We start from the raw sequence: 22,393 nt of genomic DNA, 5'->3' as shown, positions 1-22,393 counted from the left end.
CACATGCTAGGCAAGTTCTCTGCCACTGAGCTACAGCCCCAGCCCCCATCAGGGCAGCTTTTCAGAGCTACTTTCTGTGTCTGTAGTTTCTTCAGGTAACCAGCTAGAAATATGCCTAACAATTATATTTTGGAGTGACATATCTGGTCTCAAGACATATTTTGGGGTGGATGTTCTGAGTCCCTATGTACTTTAATAGTTAAATCAACTATTGTTTCAATATATAAATGGACATTGATATTCTAAATTTTAGGTTTAGAAAAAATCTTATCAGTTCAAGAGAATGCACTATTAAGTTATTCATGTTGTTTTAGTGTACTTTTTGTCATATATTATATGACTATACATGCTCATTAAAGGAAATTTTAGAAAAGTATAAAGAAAAAAACAGCAATCACTTATACTCTGACCTTCCAGAGGCAGTATTGTTATAGAGCAAGGACCTGCTGTGGAGGTGAGGCAGCTATAGTGATCCTTGGTTACCTGTTCTTGCAATCATGCTGGAATGATTTCAGCAGGTATGAGTTTATTAGAAGGTACAGGAAAAGATAAAAAGGGGACACTTTCAAGGGAAAGAGTCGATCCTCTCAGAGAGGAGAGGGATGACATACCCCCCTGCCCAGAGGGATGACATACCCCCCTGCGGCACCCCCTGGCTCCTCAGTTTTATAGAGGTCTTAGGGAAGTTTCCAGAGAGTCCTGCCTAGGTCCATCTCTTGACTTTTTTGGCGGGGTGAGGTGGGGTGGGAGGAACGGTGACCAAGGATCAAACCCAGGGGTTCTTAACCACTGAGCCACATCCCCATCCCTTTTTTATTTTTTATTTTGAGACTGGGTCTCTCTAAGTTGCTTAGAGCCTTGCTAAATTGCTGAGGCTGGCTTTGAATTTACAATCCTCCTGCCTCAGCCTCTGAACCTCTGGGATTTCAGGCATATTCGACTGTAAATGGCCCACTTGACTTTTGACTGACAACAAGATTGCATCAGATTTTCAAGTTTACACTGCACATGATCCTACCCATGGAAGGGAGATTTGCCATGCTAAAAATCCAAGGCTACTGGCCAGTTCTAATTATCACATCTCCCTGAATTCTGGAATCTAGTCTGTGTAAAGGTGTCCGAAGTTCCTTCCTTCAGGGTAACTTGTGTTGTTCTTATGCACAGGGAGTGTTTTGGGCTTACTTTCTCCTTAAGCTACAACCCCAGCTCCCTTCCTTTTATCTTGAGACAGGGTCTCACTAAGTTACTTAGGGTTTCACTAAATTGCTGAGACCGGCCTTGAACTTGTGATCCTCCTGTTTCAGCCTCTCGAATTGCTGGGTTTACAGGAGTACACTACTGCACTACTGCACCCAGCTAGATTACATACCTGTTTATTCAATCACATTTTTGCACGACTTTCTATTCTTTATTGAACCTAAGCATAGAAATAGATTGTTTTCCCTGGGCCTTTTGATGTTCATTTCTGAAAGCTCCCATGTCACATAAAATTTGATAAAGTTGTTATGCTTTTTCTTATTAACTTGTCTTTTGTTAGTGTCAGCTATGACCCTTATGGTGGAGGAGGAAAGATATCACATCTTCCTACTCCTATGACAATTATCTCTATTTCTTTCTTCTTCTTTGTGGGGACAACTAGGGATTGAACCCAGGGGCACTTAGCCACCAAGCACATCCCCAGCCTTTTTTATATTTTGAGACAAGGTCTCAATAAGTTGCTTAGGGCCTTACTAAATTGTTGAGGCTGACCTCATCCTCCCAAGCTGCTGGGATTACAAACATGTGCCACCAATCCCAGCTCCTGTTTCTTTTAATACCTTTTGTCCTGCTTTAAATGTTTTTGTATGATTTTTCTTATATATCACCTTATTTTTGTGGTAGGAGTAAAAAAAGTAAAACCATTGTTGTCTCTTCAAATGTCTTAAGTTGTGTGTGTATTAAGGTATAAAACTTCAGCTGGAGTTACATTTACTAGACTTCTAGAATGCTTTAACTACTACTCTGTTTTCTTTCCTTTTGTTTCTAGGTGATGATCTCCAGTCAGGAAAACTGTTAATTTATATCATTAGTCTATAATTTTTCCTTTGAGATTTGTAGCATCTGAGATTTTTTTTTTTTTGTTAAGGAGTCTGTTGTGGTTTTCCCTTGTGTAAGATCTGTGATGGATACGTAAAGCAGTGGTTTAAAGTAGTTATTGTTTCATGGGTCCCTTTGAAAATATGATGCAAGTTGGGGCACGGTGACACATGCTTGATCTTAGCTACTACTTGGGAAACTGAGGTGGGAGGATTGTGAGTTTGAGGATTGTGAGTTTGAAACTTAGTGAGATCCTGTCACCATATAAAACAAAAGCACTGTTAGCTCAGTGGTAGAGTGCTTTCCTAGCATGTGTGAAGCCCAGGGTTCATTCTGCAGTGAGTATACACACACATGATCTGATGCAAGCTTGCCCTAGCCTTATCAATCTGGATTGTTTGATGACTTAGGCTGCCAGGTCTATTGCACTGAAATCTTGGAACATTCCTTTGCTTTATCTTGGAGTTATCCTTTGTTACTCTTTTGTGATGGATGTAGCTTCCTACATATATACATCTTCATTCCATACATACATCTTTCTTAGTTAATTCAAATTTGGGCAAAGCACATCCATTCTGAGAAAGTATTCATGGAGAGCATATTTTTTTTTAAAGAAAGATTAAATATCTGAAAATGTTTTTCTTTTAATCTTTGTTGATAATTGGACTGAGTATAGAATTATAGTTGGCAGTAATTTTCCCACAGGATTTTGAAGACATTGCTCCTTTGTTTTTTAGCTTCCAATGTTGCTATTGAGAAGCCCAATCTATTCAGATTCTCTGTCCTTTGTAATTAGTTTTTTCTTTCTGGAAATGTCTGGAATTTCCTCTTTGTTCTTGGCATTGTGAAATTTCAACATAATGTGACTTATGGGCCTGTTTTCAGTTATTGTGCTAGAGCTTGAGAGAGCACTTTGAATTCAGAAATTTGTGTCTTTCATTTCTAAGAAATTCTGTTAAATTGTTTTATTGATAATTTCTTTTTTAAATTTTTGTGTTTTTTTTCTTCAAAAAATTTTTTAAATTGTAGATGGACACAATACCTTTATTTTATTTGTTTTTATTTTTATTGGTGCTGAGTATTGAACCCAGTACCTCATGCATGCTAGGCAAGTACTCTACCACTGAGCCACAACCTTAGCCCCTTCTTCTTTCTTTATAGAATACTATTATTTGAATTTTAGAACTCCTGGATTTGAATCCAATTTCTTACTTTTCCTCCAATTTTATTTTGTTTTGCTTATTTCTGAGGATATCTCCTCAAATCTATTTTCCAACTCTTCTATTAAGTTTTTTTTTTTTTTTTTTTGGGGGGGGGAGGGAGGACCAGAGATAGAACCCAGGGGAGCTTAGCCACATTCCTAGCCCTCTAATGTCATTTTAATTTTTAAAGTTTTCTGTTTTTATTTTCTGAATGTTCTTCAAAAATATCCTACATGGTGGTCCACGCCTTTAATCCCAGCTACTTGAGGTCGCCCTCAGCAATTTATTGAGAACCTATCTTGGAAAAAAAAGAAGGCTATGGGTTAGTTCAGTGGTAAAACATCTGTCAGTTCCATCCCCAGTACCGTGGGTTGAGTGAGTAACATTCTATTCTTGTTCCATGTACAGTATATAGTATTGTTTTAAAATCTTTGAGGATAATTTATTTACTCATTTTTTTGGTATCGGGGATTGAACCCAAAGATGCTTTACCTCTGAATCACCCCCAACCCTTTGTGGTTTTTATTTTAGACAGGATCTTGCTAAGTTTCTAAGGGCCTCACTAAGTTACAGAGGGTGCCCTTGAAATTGTGGTCCTCCTGCCTCAGCCTCCCCAGTTGCTGGGATTACATGGATGCACTACCATGCCCAGACTCTGAGGATATTTATGATAATAATTTTTTTGTATATGGGAAAACCATTTTGTTGGAAATGACACATCCTCTGATAGAAGGAGACTGTGTTTTACTAGCATGCCAAATTTCTTTAGTTGTTACCTTTTAAAAATAACTTTATTGAGGTATAATTTATATACCATAAAGTTTATTTGTTTAAAGTGTATAATTCATCAGTTTTTAGTATAGTTACAGAATTGTGCAATCATCACCATAATCTAATTTTAGTACATTTTCATCACTCCATAATGAAACCTGGTACCCATTAGCAGGCACTTTCACTTTAGGCAATCACAAAGCTAGTTTCTGTTTCTATAGATTTACTTAATCTAGATATTGTAGTTAAATGGGATATTATTTTAAAATATTCCTTTTTTTTTTTTGAGAGAGAGAGAGAGAGAATTTCAACATTTATTATTATTATTTTTTTTTTAGTTTTCGGCGGACACAACATACATCTTTGTCTCTATGTGGTGCTGAGGATCGAACCCCTGCCGCACGCATGCCAGGCGAGCGCGCTACCGCTTGAGCCACATCCCCAGCCCTTAAAACATTCTTGATAAATCTTATTTTGGAATAGATTTAGACTTATAGAAAAATTGATAATGCAGGAGAGTTCGTACATACCTTACACTTGGTTTCCCCTAATATTTACATCTTACATTAGTATGGTACATTCATTACAATTGATGAACCTATTATTATTATTATTATTATTATTAACAACAAAATTTTGTACTCAGAGTTTGTAAGTTTTTTGCCTAATATTTTTTTTCTGTTCCAGGGTCCCATTCAGTGTATATATTACATTTAGTTGTCATGCCTCCTTAGTCTCTTCTTGACTGACAGTTTTTCAGACTTACTTTGTTTTTGATGACTTTGTCAATTTTAATTTTTTCCTTCCTGGTACTGGGGATTTAACCAAGGGGGACTCCACCACTGAGTTACAATGCTAGCCCTTTTTATTTTTTATTTTGAGACAGGGTCTTGCTAAATTGCTTAGGGTTAAGTTGCTGAGGCTTGTCTTGAACTTGTGATCCTCCTTCCTCAGCCTCCTGAGTTGCTGGAATTACAAGCCTGTGCCACCAAGCCTGGCAACTCTGGCAGTTTTTGAAGAGTTTTGGCTAGATATTTTGTAGAGTATCCCTCAGTTGACATGTTGTATGAGTTTTTTCTCATGATTAGATTGGGTTTATTATTTTGCAGGGCCAGAAGATCTCATAAAGTTCCATTCCTACCACATCAAAGATACATAGTTGACACGACTTATCAGTGTTGATGTTAATCTTGATAATTTGGTAATGTTTGATTTTTCTTCAGTGTAAAATTAACTCTTCGTTCCTTCTTTCCATGATGTACTCTTTGGAAGGTCACTGTGTACACATAAGATTTAAGGATTAGAAAGTTATATTCCACCTCGTTGGAGCAGAGTGTTTACATAAATTATTTGGAATTTTTTTTAAATTGTAGATGGATACAGTATCTTTATTTTTATTTGTTTATTTTTATGTGGTGCCGGGAATCAAACCCAGTGCCTCATGCATGCTGGGTAAGCGCTCTACCACTGAGCCACAACCCTGGCCCCTGGAATTCTTTTGCATGAGATTTTTCTGGCTTCCTTTATTTTGATCTAATATTTATTTTGGTACAGGCTCGTGGATATTTATTTTATACTTTCAGTTATAATTCAACAACTTTATTTTGTTGTTCAGTTGTTCTAACTTTGGCCATTGTGAGATTTTTCAGTTGATTTCATCAAAGTACCCAAGTTATTGTGTTTGTTTTTTTTAGTATTTCCTTACTTTTTGGCACTATAAAATGCTCCAGGCTTGTTTTGTATGTTTCCTGTTCCAGTTGTAGAAGCAGCCATTTTTGCAAAGGGATGTTTTTTTTTAATTGGAGAATGATATTAGAGACTAAGATGTGTGCTCGTTATTACCAGGCTGATGTTGTTTCTGGTCCCTAAGATAGTATTTTAAAAATATTTTTTCCTGTATAATTTAATTTAGCAAGGGACATATTTTAATTTTTATGAAGTTGTAGATGGACACAATGCTTGAATTTTTTTTTTTTTTTTTTTTTTTTTTTTTTTGGTGTGTGTGTGGTGCTGGGAATTGAACCAGGGCTTTGTGCATTTGAGGCAAGCACTCTACCAACTGAGCTATATCCCCAGCCCAGCAATGGATGTCTTTACTTTTTAATTTTTTTTTTTTAATCTTAGTGTCTTTTTCCCAATGTCTCAAAATTTCTGGCTTTCTGTTTACATTTAAGAATATTGGCCAGGCGTGGTGGTGCATGCCTATAATCCCAGCTGCAGGGGAGGTGAGGCAGGAGAATTACAAATTCAAACCAGCTGAGGCCCTGAGCAAGTTAGCAAGACCCTGTCTCAAAAAAAAAAAAAAAAGGTGGGGGTGTGGGGGTTGCTGGGGATGTAGCTTATTGGTTAAGTGCCTTTGGGTTCAGTCCCCTGTACCCAAATAAATAAATAATAAAATAAAAAATAAGGGGGGCTGGGGATGTGGCTCAAGCGGTAGCGCGCTCGCCTGGCATGCGTGAGGCCCGGGTTCGGTCCTCAGCACCACATACAGACAAAGATGTTGTGTCCACCGAGAACTAAAAAATAAATATTAAAAAATTCTCTCTGTCTCTCTCACTCTCTCTCTCTCTCTTTCTCTCTTTCCTCTCTCACTCTCTCTTAAAAAAAAAATAAGGGGAAAAAAGGATAACATGCGGGGGGAAAAACACCAAATAAAACAAAACAAAAAACCGGGGATGGTGATGCCCAACTATAATCTCAGTGATTTCGGAGGTTGAGGCAGAAGGATTGCAATTTCAAGGCTAGCCTTAGCAATTTAGTAAGGCTCTGAGCAATTTAGTGAGACCCTCTCAAAATAAAAAAGGTCTGGCAATGTAGCTCAGTGGTAGAGCATCTCTGGTTTCATTCCCCTGTAACAAAAACAGACACCAAGCCCATCACCACCACTACAACAAAAGCACCAAAAAGAATAATAATACACGGAGAAGCTGACTGGAAGCTTTGTGTTCATAGGTGGGATTGGTGACTGAGAAGTTGACTGTAGAATAATCTGGTTACAGAGTTTCTTCACTAAGGTATTGTCAGTATCTGTGGATCTTTTTTCTTGAGCTGCTCAGATTCACAGAAAATACTCTTCCAGATCTCTGTCTTGAGGGCATAATCCTAGCTGCCTCCTTTCTGAGAGCCACGTATTAGAACACTGGGGGTCTCAACTTCCAGCATTTAAAATTTCTTTTACTTCCTGTTTTTAGAATGAGATACCCTGGCTTTCATTTGTGTCTGTGTTTTCCCAGCTGCTGGTGCTTGATACAATTGTTATCCTCAAGTATAAGTACCCATTCTTTCATTTATCTTTTGTAAAGAATAAGCTTCAGTTTTCTTTTGAAATGGAGGAGGCCACATGGAGGGAGAGGTTTTGGGGTATGAGGTCCAGTTGATTGTTTTTTAAATTGTTTGAGAATATAATTAACATAACTTTACCTTTTTTTGTGTGTGTGCTGGGGAATGAACCCTGGGTGACTCTACCGCTGAGTCACATCCCCAGCTATATTTTGTTTTTTATTTAGAGACAGGGTCTCACTGAGTTGCTTAGCACCTTGGACATTGCTCAGGCTGGCTTTGAATTTGCAATTCTCCTGTCTCAGCCTCCAGAGCCACTGGGATTATAGGCATGCGCCACTGTGCCTGGCTATCTTTACCATTTTGAAGTGTGCCTTTTAGTGGTGTGTGTGTGTGTGTGTGTGTGTGTGTGTGTGTGTGTGTGTTCAGTATGTTGTGCATCCATCACTACTATCAAGTTTTAGAATATCTCCATCTTTCCCAGTAAAACTGCATTACTATTAGGAGTTAATCCCAATTTTCCCTTTTCCCCATCTCCTGACAACCACTAATTTACTTTTTGTCTCTATAGACATGCCTATTCTGGACATTTTATATAATGAAATCATACATTTTATGGTCTTTTTTTTTTTTTTGTAACTTTCAGGATTCATCTGTGTCATAGCCTATAATAGTAGGTCATTCCTTTTTATGGTTGAATAATGTTCCATTGTATGGTTGCGTTATATTTTATTTATTCATCAGATGTCACCTATTCTTAAATAATCTTTGAACCAGTTCTTCTCTGTTTTTAGCTCCATCTATACTCCTACTTTCATAAGTGTTACAAATTCCTGTAATTATGGTGTATCTAAGTTTTCTCAAGTCCATTGTTACTAATCACCATCCATTTGCTTTTTAGGAAAAAAATTGTTGTTTTTACCTTCATTATCATTGTTGTTGTTGTTCTTCTTCTCCTTCTCCTTTAGTTGTAATGGACACAATACGTTTTTCTTATGTAGTGCTGAGGATTGAACCCAATACCTCACATGTGCAAGCACTCTACCACTGAGCTACAACCCCAGCCCCACCTTCATTCTTCATTTCTGTGGGTTTGTGCCACCCTGGCCCATGCAATTTTAGTGGGGCTTTGGAAGAAGAGAGATAGCAGAGGGAGATAAGACCCTTCGGTTTGCAGTCTTTCACTTTAATGGATCAGGCACTAGGCCCAATGGTCATGGAATGACCAAGCTATAAAAATCTTTACAAATCAGCAATTAGGCTGAGTGTGGTGGCACATGCCTATAATCCTAGTGATTTGGTAGGCTGAGGCAGGAGGATTACAAATTCAAAGCCAGCCTAAACAATTTAGTGAGACATTGTCTCAAAATAAAAAATAAAAAGGGCTGGGGATGTGTCTAAGTGGTTAAGCACCCTAGGTTCAATTCCTGGTACCAAAAAAACCAAAAAACAAAAAAACAAAAACAAAAACAAATCAGCAATTAGTCCATATTTGGTCTTGTAGGTGAGACTCAAAAGACACAGTAGTCTTATAATTAGTAGCCAAATAGGACCTTAATCCTATCTTCTGCTTTCTATGCTAGTTACTCAGACTTAATTTAGGCTATTTTAAAATTTGTTAATGAGGAGAGCATAGAGTCCATTGCTCAGATTTGGTTTCTGCCACTTCATAGTTAGAGAAGTAGTGGGCTTTTCTAAGAACAGTTTCTGCCTGTGTGCTTGGATAGCTTGTAGGAACTCTTACTGTGTCTATCTGATTTAATTGGAAAAGAACATGGAATTGGGTTCCTTAGACTTATCTAAAATACCATGATTTTGACAGCTTGTTATATTTCTCATTAAACAGAACAAATTATCCAAATATGAGCTTTGCTTCAATATATAGAAATGTTCCTGTAGAATATTTAAATGGAAGGCAGTGTTGACTGAGGTAGTAGTCTTTCCTATTAAATTTTCTAGCAGTAGCTTGATGGAGTCCTGTCTGGATAGGTTTGTCAAAGTTTGTCCTCTAGTTCTTCAATTTGGTAATACTGTAGGTTTTTATCAGAGTTTTAGCCACTTGTCATGGCACAGACTGGGACTTGTCTGACTGGAAGCCACCCAGGTCATTATCTTCTTTGAAGTGTTGACCAAACTCTTCCCCTGTCAGAATCTGCCTGCTTTTCATTCTCTACTATCTTCAAGTAGTATTTTTTAATTTTTTGCAGTCCTATGGACAAATAAGGTCTTCACCCATACGAGGGAAGTCTTCCCACTGAGCTAAATCCCCAGCTCTAAGTAATTGTATTTTGTATTTTTTCCAAAGTTCATAGTTGTTTGCAGGAAAGTTCATTAGATAGGAGCTACTTACTCTGCCATGACTGAGAACAGAATTATCAACTAGGTATAAATTATTTTGTTGACAGAATCAACTTTTTTAGTTGTAATTTCACAGACATTTAAGGTATCTTCCCCTTTTCCTCTAAGGTGCCAGATATAAGAATGACTTAGCTTCTTTTTAAAAACACTTTAAATTTGATATAAAGCCTCTTAAGTGTCTTTTAATTCTTCCAAATTGAAATACTTTATCTTATATATATGTATAATGTAAGATGTAGATATAATAGATGTGTTTCATAAACAGTTTTCTAGTAAATGGTGATTATTTTGCTTCAATCTAAGCATCTTGGTCTGTTGCCATAACAGAATTCCTAAGACTGGATACCTTGTAAAGAAAAAGTTTATTTTGACTCATGGTTCTGGAGACTAAGAAGTCCAACATTCAGTAGCCACATCTGGTGAGGATTTTGTGTAGCTTCAACATGAAGGAATGTGTAAGGGCAAGTGGGCAAGAACAGAAGAGAGAAAAGGGGGCCATACTTCTGCAATAGCTAATAATTTCTGTGGGAGCAGCATTAATCCATTCATGACTTGAATACCTCCCAATTGGCCCCAACCCTCAACATTGCCTCACTGAAGAATTAATATTCCTAAACATGAACCTTTTAGGGGACATCTCAAATCAGAGCACTTAAGCTATGTTCTGGAATAGCTTTGTGTAGTACATCATAAAGGTCAAGGGATCACCACGTGGATGTTTCTTAGGTAACTGGGATATACCTTTTCATATTCACTCTTACCATTTCAAATGTCATTGTCTTTCACAGATGTAATGCATGTAATATAAAAGTACAACTTTTACATGTTAGTGAAATTTCCTGATGACCTTCTATGCTAGGCAGAAAGCTTTGAGAACTTTTTAAAAACTTATATGTGTGTATGTTTAAAAGGAAATAATTTGCATCTATTCAATATAGACTTCTTATGATAGGAAATGAGAATAATGTTGCCCTGATTTGGGTCAGCGTCAGCCTGAAAGTGGTCATTTAATACTGCATAAATCTTAGCTTGCCCATTTAGGTTAATCTGTAAATAGTCAAATGTTTCCTGCCCAAATTAGGACATTTGGAAGTGTGGTTTCTAATTTTTTAAAACATTAAACATTTCATGACTGCTTTTTTAAATTTCTCTGAAGATGTCTTGGAATTTTAATGGGAATTATATTGAATCTGTATGGAGCTTTTGGTAGTATGGCTATTTTGATAATATTAATTCTGCCTATGTAAGAACATGTGAGGTCCTTCTATCTTCTAAGGTCTTCAATTTCTTTAGTGTTCTATCGTTTTAATTGTAGAGATCCTTCACCTTTTTTTTAATGTTTATTTTTTAGCTCTAGGTGGACACAATATCTTTATTTTACATTTATGTGGTGCTGAGGATTGAACCCAGTGCCTCGTGCATGCTAGGCGTGCACTCTACCACTGAGCCACAACCCCAGCCCCCTTCACCTTTTATATTAGGTTGATTTCCAAGTGTTTTATTTTTTTGAGGTTATTGTGAATGGCCGTTTTTAGAAGATTTAGGAACTGGATTAATTTATGGATGTTGATTTTGTATTCTGCTACTTTGCTGAATTCATTTATGAGTTCTAGAAGTTTTCTGGTGGTGTTTTTTGGGTCTTCTAAATATAGGATCATATCATTGGCAAACAGAGTTTGAGCTCTTCTTTTCCTGTTTGTATCCCTTTAATTTCCTTCTCTTGCCTCATTACTATGGCTAGAGTTTCAAGGAATATGTTGAACAGGAGTGGTAAAACTGTGTTGTTCCTGTTTTTAGAAGGAATGTTTTCTAACTGTAAGATTCTTGAGGGTAAGTGTTGGGTCTGGTTCATCTTTATCCATGACAGTACCTAAGTTATTTATATAACAAGATAACTCAGAAAATAGGTATAGAATTCACTTCAGTTGTCCTCGATCATGTTTTTCATGTTTTTCTGTGACAACTATTAAACTTACTTGTTTGAACTATTTAGGTGCATGTAATTTGTCCACTACCCCCCAACCTCTTAGGAAAAGCAATATTTTGGGTGGTCTCTTTCAAATAAAATCCCAGTGACATTATAAGTTAATTGGTATCAGTTGAGCTCTTTATTATATCTTATTGTAATGTTTTTCAAACCTGTAACCAGCATTTAAAAAAATGATACAGAGTAGAAAATATGAGAGGGCATTACATATGGTAAAGGTAAGTATTGTTTTATGAAATTTTTGTTTTAGGTAAATTTATATATACACATACATGTATGTGTTTATTGCTTCATGATGTATAATGTGTTTTGTACTGGAGTCATGGTCAAAAAAGTTTGAATAACACTGCTTTATTGTAATACTCTGTTATTTCATTTATCATATAGCATTATGCCAGTACATACAGGCTTCTAAAGCCAGGGATGGTGCCAGCCCTTTCATTTCGAGTACAACTGAAGGTAAAAACAAAACAAAATTGAGAAAACCCAAAGCTTTCTGGTGGTTTTTACACATCTTCAGTGGCATTCTGTACCCTGTGACCTTCTAACCTTCTTGTGCTTTTTTTGACCAGTATATTTTTCAGATTTATATTCCTCTAGGTGGTGGGTTCTTTGTTTTTCCCCTCCTTACTTAACTATTCTTAATTTCAGTATACTCTTACTGTTGCTAGGAGGGGGAGGGGAGAAACAAAGGAGAATTTTAGAAATTTCAAATGATTCCAAACAAAATAGCTTAATGAGATTTACCCTGAAATCTACTTTTTTGATGTTCTTATATCTTTTAGTCTCTTTTTTAGTGATCACAGAAATGTGTAGTTTGTTCTGAATTTAAAGTATTCTGCTTCTATGATGTTTTCAGTTGGCTTTAAACAAATTAATGTGGCTTTCAGAGAAAGAAAAAATATATACAGTTCTTTATCATTCCTTGTGCTTACTCCCTTCTTTTCCATGAAAATTGACTATTGGCTTTGTAGTAAAAATTTCATTTCAAAGAAAAGCAAAGACAGCTAGTGGTGCCCACTATTAACCATGTTATACTTTTTCAGCTTCTTTACTGATCTAATAACTTTAATGCCCTTCCTATTCTTAGATGGTTGGCATACTAACCCCCTTGCCTTTATTTCTGTACCTTGCTGGACTGCCAAGCTCAGACAGGCATAAAACTGTGATTTAAATGAATTTATAGAAATGATTGGCTTTGTTCTTTTTCTTACAGGAGAAAATTTTGAGCAGACACCATTAAGACGAACATTCAAGTCTAAGGTCCTTGCCCGATATCCTGAGAATGTAGAATGGAATCCCTTTGACCAAGATGCAGTGGGAATGGTTTGTATTTGTTAGCTACAAATATAAGATAATTTACAGTTAAATTTATCATAGGATTATGAGTCCATGCTGTGGTAGCAGTGCCTTTACCAAGTATCAATACCTTTTTTGTTGTGGGGGGTGGTGATGGTGACTAGGGATTAAATCCAAGGGTGCTTAACCACTGAACCACATTCCCAGCCCATTTTTCGTTTTATTTTGAGACAGTTGCTTAGAGCCTTGCTAAATTGCTGAGGCTGGCTTTGAATTTGTAATCCTCCTGCTTCAGCCTCCCAAATCACTGGAATTACAGGATACTCCATCACACTGTCTGGCTTATCAGTACCTTTTTTTTGTTGTTGTTACAGGGGATTAAAGTCAGGGGTGCTTAATCACTGAGACCCATTCCCAGCCCTTTTTTGTATTTTATTTAGAGATAGGGTCTCACTGAGTTGCTTAGGGCCTTGCTAAATTTTGAGGCTGGCTTTGAATTTGTGATCCTCCTGCCTCAGCCTCCCAAGCCACTGGGATTACAGGTGTGCTCCACGTGCCTGGCTTTATCAGTACCTTTTGAAGAAGAGATTGTAATGCAAAGTGTTCGTGATTCTGCATTTTGATCAATATATCAAATATATAAAAAATCACAATGTTTCTTTTGTGTCAGACAAATATGTATTATAGAGTCAATGAATTTATTTTGGAGTACTGAGCTATTGATTGCTTATTTCATTGAGATGACTTGATTGAATTTTGAAGTGGTTTTAACTCATTTATATGTATCTGAGTAATATGGCAGAAATGGGCCTCTTGGTTTTATCATAATTTGAGATAGAACAGCATTTTAAATCTCATGTGCAAGAATACTACTTGGAATATTTTGACCTTTATTAAATATTTATCTGTGCCAGGCATTCTAATGAGCATTTTACATTACATAAATTAACTCATCTAATCCTAATACCCCTTACAAAGAAATATTAAATAAACACCCACACACTCATACAAACACAAATGTACATATTTTACAAATAGGAAAATTAAGATTTAGAGAGATTAGTAATGTGTCAAAGGTTACATAGCTAATAAGAGTTGCAGTACTGCAGTTAGGTTCCAGACCCTGCTTTTGACCACATCTTTATACTGCCTTTATTACATTTCTCATAGTATTCTATGGTTTTTAGAGGATGATCATGTTTGATACATACAATAACTTTTCTGAAGTAGACAGAGTAGATTTGTTATTTCACAGATGAGGAAACTGAGTCTTAGAGTCCAAAGCTTTTTGACCATTGCTTATTTCATTTTTATATGCTATATTCTAGAAACACATAAGCTTCAGGAAATTAAGTTCAAAGCTAATGTATGCAACATAATGTAGGTCCTTATATTTGTTAATCCAGGCCATTAGTATTTCATTTGTATAGCTAGGTTTATATAAAATGGGAAAATGAGGACTGATTGATTCAGGTCAGTTTAATTATATAAGTTTCTTTATATAATTCTGAGTTAAAGTGAAAAAGGTTTATCCTGATTATGTCATCTACTTGGTTTACATGAAATGAGCATGTTTTTTGATGTGAAAAGATAATTTTATTGATAATAGAATGTTATGATCTGGTAAAATCTAAAACTATAAATTTATTTTATTTTTATGTATACAGTTGCTCTGTCTGGTTTTCATTTGTATTTATAGCATAATATCATTCTTATGTATCTTTTTTTAATATTTGTTTTTTGGTTGTAGGTGGGCACAATACCTTTATTTATTTTTATGTGGTGCCGAGGATTGAACCCAGGGCCTTGGGTGTGCTAGGCGAGCACTCTACCCCTGAGCCACAACCCCAACCCTTTTATTATGTATCATAATTATCGTGCTTATTTACCTATTGTTTCCTAAATTGTCCAAGGGATTGAACCTGGAGGCACTTTGTCACTGAGCTATATCCCCAGTACTTTTAATTTTTTTAAAAATTTTTGAGATAGAATCTTGCTAAATTGTTGAGGGTCTTGCTAAGTTGCTGAAACTAGCCTCAAACTTAAGATCCTCCTGACTCAGCCTCTTGAGATGTAGGATTACAAGCATGCACCATTGTGCCAGGCCAAGCACTCTTTTACTTCTGTAACTTTGTGTATTTTCTTTCTGTCCTTGAAATGCCTTTATTTCTATTGTCTCTAAGATGAATTTTAGTATAACCTCATTTCTGAGCTTTTTCTAATGTTTTCAGACTGAGTTGTCTGTCTGGTGTTCCTCTAGCACTTTGTATATACTTTGGTGTATCTCTGATGATTGTATTATAATTTTATTTACTTGTATGTCTTGAACTTTAGGGCAGATAGGTATATATCCAGCACAATAGGTGTTAGGTAGGTAGGTAGGTATGAAGATAATGTGTTCTGAAGAGGATCAGCAGTGAATGTTCTTACTACTTGTTGCCTTGTTTTTTACAGCTATGTATGCCTAAAGGGCTGGCATTCAAGACCCAGGCTGATCCCAGGGAGCCCCAGTTCCATGCCTTTATTATCACAAGAGAGGATGGCTCTCGAACATTTGGGTTTGCCCTCACATTTTATGAAGAGGTGACTAGCAAGCAGATCTGCAGTGCAATGCAAACCCTTTACCATATGCACAATGCTGAGTATGATGTCCTACATGCTCCTCTTGCTGATGGCCGAGACCAGAGTGGCATGGAAGATAGTGAAGGAACTCCTGGGACCAAACTTCAGCGCTTCAACTCCTATGACATTAGCCGGGACACTCTCTATGTCTCTAAGTGTATCTGCCTCATCACACCCATGTCCTTCATGAAGGCATGTCGGCGTGTGCTGGAGCAACTTCATCAGGCAGTCACTTCACCTCAGCCCCCTCCTCTGCCCCTTGAGAGCTACATATACAACGTACTCTATGAGGTGCCACTCCCACCTCCTGGCCGGTCCTTGAAGTTTTCAGGGGTCTATGGGCCAATAATCTGCCAGAGACCAAGTACCAATGAGCTTCCCCTATTTGATTTTCCTGTCAAAGAGGTCTTTGAACTACTTGGGGTGGAGAATGTGTTCCAGCTCTTTACTTGTGCCCTTCTGGAGTTTCAAATCCTGCTCTATTCACAGCGTAAGTCAGTGCTTCCTAGAGCTTTTTGCCTGCATAGGGCCTTTCTACTTTCCATAGTCATGAAAAGTGAGTGATTTTATAGTTAGTGTGACTGACTAAAGGGCTGTTTCAGTTTTAGTAAAACCCAAATCTTTTGCAGGTAAGTAGGGGATGAAAAATTGATGAAACATGAGGAGGCTAACATTTTGGATTGGCGATCCTCACTCCGTTTTGCTAAGCACTCCAGTTTCAGAGGGGAACCCTACTTCCTAACATTCCTGTTTACCAAGGTTAAAAAGAGGGGCAAGGAGTGATGGTCACCAGAAGTGATGTTTTATCAGTTCTATGCTGTCATTCTACAGGGATATTTTTGCTCCTCCCTCAGCCTGAAAGTAAAACCAAGGATTCACAAAGGGTGATCCTTTAATTATGAAGAAAATGTATTTGAAAAAATAAGGTTTTGCTTTTTTCCATTGTTAGTTTCACTGAATTTGTTTTATAAATGGTCAGTTGAATGTGAGCAGCAGATTTGGAAAAAATAGTAAGTCGAAAGAAGGAAACAGATGCTTATTTAATAAGCCACACAAATAATATAAAATTTATTCATTCAGGATATTTACTGAGAGCATACTATATGGCAGGTATTGTCTCAAGGACCAGAGATACGGGGTGGACAAAGCAGATAAAAATTCTTTCTGTAGTGGAAATTATATTTTAGTGGAAAAAAGAGTGGTGATTAAGTCAATAAATACATTATACAAAATGGTGGTTAATAAACTCTGAGGAAAAATAAACCAGGAAAGGGATAGTATTTGAGAAGAGAAATTCCAGTTTTTAATGGGGTGATTAGGTTAGGCCTCTCTGAATTACCTGTTAATGTCTATAGAAAAGTATTTTAAAAGGAACAGGATAAGTGATCTAAGACAAGAATGTGCTTCAAAGAACAAAGAGGAAAGTAGAATGGATCAAGTGGAGTAAATGAGAAGGAGAGTAGCAGGAGATGGAGGCCTGATTGTATAGGGTTTTGTAGGCTATTGTAAGGACTTTGGCTTTTACCTTGAGATATGTAGCCATCAGAGGATATAATTTTTTTTGCTCTTTATTTGGAAATAATTTTCAACTTATGGAAGAGTTGCAAAGAATGTTCGAAGGACTCTTGTATACCCACTCACAAATTCACCAGTTGTTAATATTTTTCTATATTTGCTTTAGTACTCTGAGAACTCTGTATGTATGTGAATATAGCTGAACCATTGAGAATTATTACAGACACCATAGTTCTTGGTTTCTCAAACTTTTATTTCCTAAAAATGAGGACATTCTCTTATATAATTATTAAATTTAGGAAATTAACATTGATACCATATTCAAATTTCACTATTGTCCAGTAATATCTGTTATGATTATTTTTTTCATTTCTGATCCAGAATCTAGTTACTACGTGCATTGGTTTTAATTGTCATTTTCTCAGCTTTTACTTGATTTCATAACATTAACATTTTTGAAGAGTGCAGATATGTTATTTTGTAGGATGTTCCTCATTTTGTGTTAGTTAGTCCCTCATGATTAGATTCTAGTAATTTTGGGGTGGAATATCATAGAAGCAATATTGGGGTTTTCTTAGTGCCTCTTATCAGGAGGCACATAATGTTGATTTTTACCATTTTAGGAGGCATGTATTGTCCTATTTTGTGTGATGTTAATTTGATCACATTACTTGGTTAAGATTGTGTCTGCTGCATTTCTTAACTGGAAAATTATTTTCTTGTTATAATTAAAAAGTAATTTATAGAAATGTAGGAAATAAAAAAATTATTTACTACTCCTCTTCAAAGTTTTGCCTAATAGTTTTAAAAAAATTTTATTCTTTTTAGTTACACATGACAATAGAATATATATATATATATTTTTTTAATTTCTTTTTTTTTTTTAAAGAGAGAGTGAGAGGAGAGAGAGTGAGAGAGAGAGAGAATTTTTAATATTTATTTTTTAGTTCTCGGCGGACACAACATCTTTGTTGGTATGTGGTGCTGAGGATCGAACCCGGGCCGCACGCATGCCAGGCCAGCGCGCTACTGCTTGAGCCACATCCCCAGCCCCAGAATATATATTTTTAATGTATTTATTTTTTAGTTGTTGATGGACTTTTATTTTATTTATGTATATGTGGTGCTGAGAATCAAGCCCAGTGCCTCACACATGCTAGACAATTGCTCTACCACTGAGCTACACCCCAGCCCATTGACATATTATACATACATGGAGTATAACTTCCCATTCTGGTGGTTGTACATGATATGGAGTTACACTGGTTGTATATGCATATATGAACATATGAAAGTTATATGTGATTCATTCTACTGTTTTTCCCATTCCCATCTTCCTCCTTTACCCTCATTCTAATGAACTTCTACCTCCCCTGCATTGTGTGTTAGCATCCACATATCAGAGAGAACATTCAGCCTTTGGTTTTTGGGGATGGGCTTATTTCACTCAGCATGATGGTCTCCAGATCCATCTATTTACCTGCAAATGTCATAATTACATTCTTCTTTATGGCGGAGTAATATTCCATTGTGTGTGTATATATATATATCACATTTTCTTTATCCATTCATCTGTGAAGGGCACATAGGTTGGTTCCCATAGCTTAGCTATTGTGAATTGAGCTGCTATGAACATAGATGTTTATCTAAGAGTTTTATTAATCATTCTGGTCTGAATCAATTATTTCTATGATGATTGAAAAATACTGGTTTTTCTAATTTCATTTATATTTAGTAAATCACATTCTACTACAGGGAAGAATATTCGATTCTCCCTTATTTGTTTATTATTGTATGGAATCATAGATTTTTATTTTGTTTAGTAGGTAATACTTATTTTGATGCTCAGATAGTTCCAGAAATTTGATCCAGGGGCAAAGGAATGACATTTAACTTTCACAATGGCAAGGTTTACCTTTTGCTCACTGATGTATTCTAAGCATTAAAATAGTGACTGGTATATAAGAGTGCTCAATAAATGTCTTCTGAATAAATGAATAACTTTTAACAGGATATTTTAGCCACTGTCTTAAGAGTATATCCCCAAAGAGGGAATGGAGGAAAGCCAAGAATCTAGTTAGATGGCCATTATAGTAATCCAGATGAGAGATGATGCTGGCAGAACTGAGGAGGTAGCCATGAAGTGATATGAAATGATTGGGGTTTTGGATCTAGTTCGAAGGTGATATAGTGGAGGTGATGTTGAATTAAAGAGCACATACCCTATCTAGAATGAACAGCTACAAACTCCAGTTCATTCCTTGTGGGGATGCTGGCCTTATATTACTTAAATTTTTCAGTTTTTCACAAGGACCTAGACTTTTTTTTTTTTAACATGAAGTCTGTGATTTTTTTTTTTTTAATGATCAGATTGTGAGATCTGTAACTTAACTTTGTTTTATTTGTTTATTTTTATGTGGTGCTGAGGATCGAACCCAGGGCCTTGCATGTGCGAGGTGAGCACTCTGCCACTGAGCCATAACCTCAGCCCCATGAAGTCTGTGAATTTTAAATGTTGACAGCAGTGTTCTTGCTAAATATTGCGGGTCAAACAAAAAACATCTGTAGGTAACTGTGGTTCCTGAGGCTTTACTTTGCAACTTCTGGTTTAAAATAGAGTCTTATGCCACATAATGATGTTTTGGTCAGTGGCAGACTGCATATATGATGGTAGTCTAATAAGCGCTCTACCACTGAGCCACAACCCCAGTCCACAAAGTTATCATCCTTTTGTAGATGAAAACCTCTGGTTCAAAATGTACCTTACCACTGCAGTTAATGTTACCTGCTTCATGTATTGCCTTTTGAATAGAAGTGTTACTCAGGGAAAAGGAATCCAGGCTAAATTGCAAGATTCTAACTGTAATCCTTTCAGTGACGTAACTGACAGATTTGAGCAGTGTTTTGTTTGTTTGTGCAAGCTATTTTATATTTTATTTTGGTCCATATGGAAAAAAAAATTTTAAAGAGAGAGAGAGAGAATTTTTTAATATTTATTTTCTAGTTTTCGGCGGACACAACATCCTTGTTTGTATGTGGTGCTGAGGATCGAACCCGGGCCGCACGCATGCCAGGCGAGCGCGCTACCACTTGAGCCATATCCCCAGCCCATGGAAAAATTTTTAATAGTATTATTTTTTAGTGGTTGTTTTATTTTTGTGGTGCTGGGGATGGAACCTAGAACCTCATGCATGTATTCAACCACAGAGCTACAACCCCGACCTTAGTGGTTGTTTTAAAGTAATATATAGAACAAAATGTCTGTACCTGATATGGCTTAGTGGGGTTGTTCATAGGACAATTGAAAAAGTCAGTGAGTCTGGGAACCCTAAAAGTGATATATACATTTATTAAACATTTTAACTTAAAACATGTAACTGCATAGTCACCAATCTTTTGATGATGAGTCTAGGCATTTCCCTTGATTAGGGTCCATAAATTAGATGTCTGCCTTGCTTTCTTATATAAACCACACTCATACTGTGTTATCTAGGTTTTCTAATTACTTTTTAAATTTTTTTTAAATGGACAATACCTTTATTTTATTTGTTTGTATTTATGTGGTGCTAAGGATTGAACCCAGTGCCTCACACATGCTAGGCAAGCACTCTGCTACTGAGCTACAGCACAGCCCTCTAATTACTTTTATAAATTTGCTTTTGGTCTGGCGATGTGGCTCAAGCAGTAGCATGCTCGCCTGGCACGCGTGCGGCCCGGGTTCGATCCTCAGCACCACATACAAATAAAGATGTTGTGTCCACCGAAAACTAAAAACAATAAATATTGGAATTCATTCTCTCTCTCTCTCTCTCTCAATAAATAAATAAATAAATAAATAAATAAATTTGCTTTTAAGTGGAATGCAACTTAACCAGACTACCTCTATTTTTTGTAGTTTCCCTTAGTTGTTTTTGCTTACTTCCCTTTTGGTATGCCTGTTTAATTACAATATTTTTTAGCGACTTTGCATTACTCAGTCTTTTGAAAGAATTTTATGTTTAGAGAACTAAACATATTTTAAGAACTAAAATATGAATAAGAACTAAACATCAAAGAACTAACATTCTTTCTTATTTTTTGGCACCAGGGGTGCTTTATCATTAAACCACATTTTAAAAAAAATTCTGTTTTAAAATGTATTTTGTAGTGCATTACAGTTATACATAATAGTAGGATTCATTTTATTATATAAATATACATACATAGAATGTAATTCATTCCATTTCCATCTCCACTACTTTCCCTCCTCTTGTACAACCCCCACCCCTTCTTTTTTTGAGACAGGGTCTTACTGTATTGCTGAGACTGGGCTTGAATTTGTGACCTTCCTGCTTCAGCCTCCTGAGTCATTGGGATTCCAGGCATGCACCAGTGCACCTGGCCTTTATTTTTGCCTTCATATTTTACTATTTATTTACCTGATAATTGCTTACATTTTGTAATACAGAAAGAAGTTTACATAGCATGTTTGGAAATAAATGAGCCCACTCTTGTTAAGCAATTTGAGTGGGAGCAATGTAAGCTTTACTGAGAGAATGGGGAAAATCAATTAATATAGTGAGTTGGGTAAGTGGAAGTTAGTAAGGTATCTATTGTATTTTAATACCTAAACTAGTTTTTTTAAATTACAGTGTGAATTCAAGACACAAATCCAAAACAGTTCCAAATAGAATAAAATGAAATCTATTTCCCTTCCTCCTGTGGTGCTAAAAATAAAGTTTCTCAAGAATCTCTATCAAAGATAATAGTTTTTTTAAAAATAAATAATATGTGGATAAAGAATGCAGAGAAAGTTGCTTTGTATTTTCTTCCGCATAGAATCCTACCCTTGAGAAGAAATCTATGAATTTTTAAAATTCTCTCTTCCCCAATATTTTTAAACAAGACACTACTTTTTGTTAGGTGTTGAGTATACATGTATTAGTGTTAACACTCTTTAAATTATATATTTATATTATGATATATGTTTGGTATATTAAGATGAAACTTGAAATAAGAAAGTATTTCAGTTATATGGTAGAAAATTTTTTTTTAAAGAGAGTGAGAGAGAGAGAGAGAGAGAGAGAGAGAGAGAGAGAGAATTTTAATATTTATTTTTTAGTTATCGGCGGACACAACATCCCTGCTTTGTATGTGGTGCTGAGGATCGAACCTGGGCCACGCGCATGCCAGGCGAGCGCGCCACCACTTGAGCCACATCCCCAGCCCTATGGTAGAAATTTAAAGCTTTGCAGAAGGGTGTAAAGTGAAGTGTGAAACTTTTACCTCTGCCCTCAGGTTCTCC

General features: G+C 36.3%; 1 protein-coding gene across 3 annotated transcripts in view; it reads left to right on the top strand.

Annotated features, from left to right (window-relative positions):
• The window catches only part of DENND5A (DENN domain containing 5A), an 89,313-nt gene that overhangs the window by 18,492 nt on the left and 48,428 nt on the right, over window positions 1-22,393 (top strand). For 2 of the 3 annotated variants that reach the window (XM_081266379.1, XM_081266377.1), the window contains exons 2-4: window positions 12,061-12,132; window positions 12,890-12,999; window positions 15,427-16,084. The exons of the other annotated variant lie outside the window; for it this stretch is intronic. In XM_081266379.1, the coding sequence (XP_081122505.1) occupies window positions 12,061-12,132; window positions 12,890-12,999; window positions 15,427-16,084 (840 nt within the window). The remainder of the gene's footprint in view (window positions 1-12,060; window positions 12,133-12,889; window positions 13,000-15,426; window positions 16,085-22,393) is intronic. 3 annotated transcript variants of the gene reach the window in all.

This window comes from Spermophilus citellus, assembly GCF_964194105.1.
Source record: "Spermophilus citellus genome assembly, chromosome: 2".
In the NCBI taxonomy this organism is placed as follows: domain Eukaryota; kingdom Metazoa; phylum Chordata; class Mammalia; order Rodentia; family Sciuridae; genus Spermophilus; species Spermophilus citellus.
This window is presented reverse-complemented; position numbering and strand designations above follow the sequence as displayed.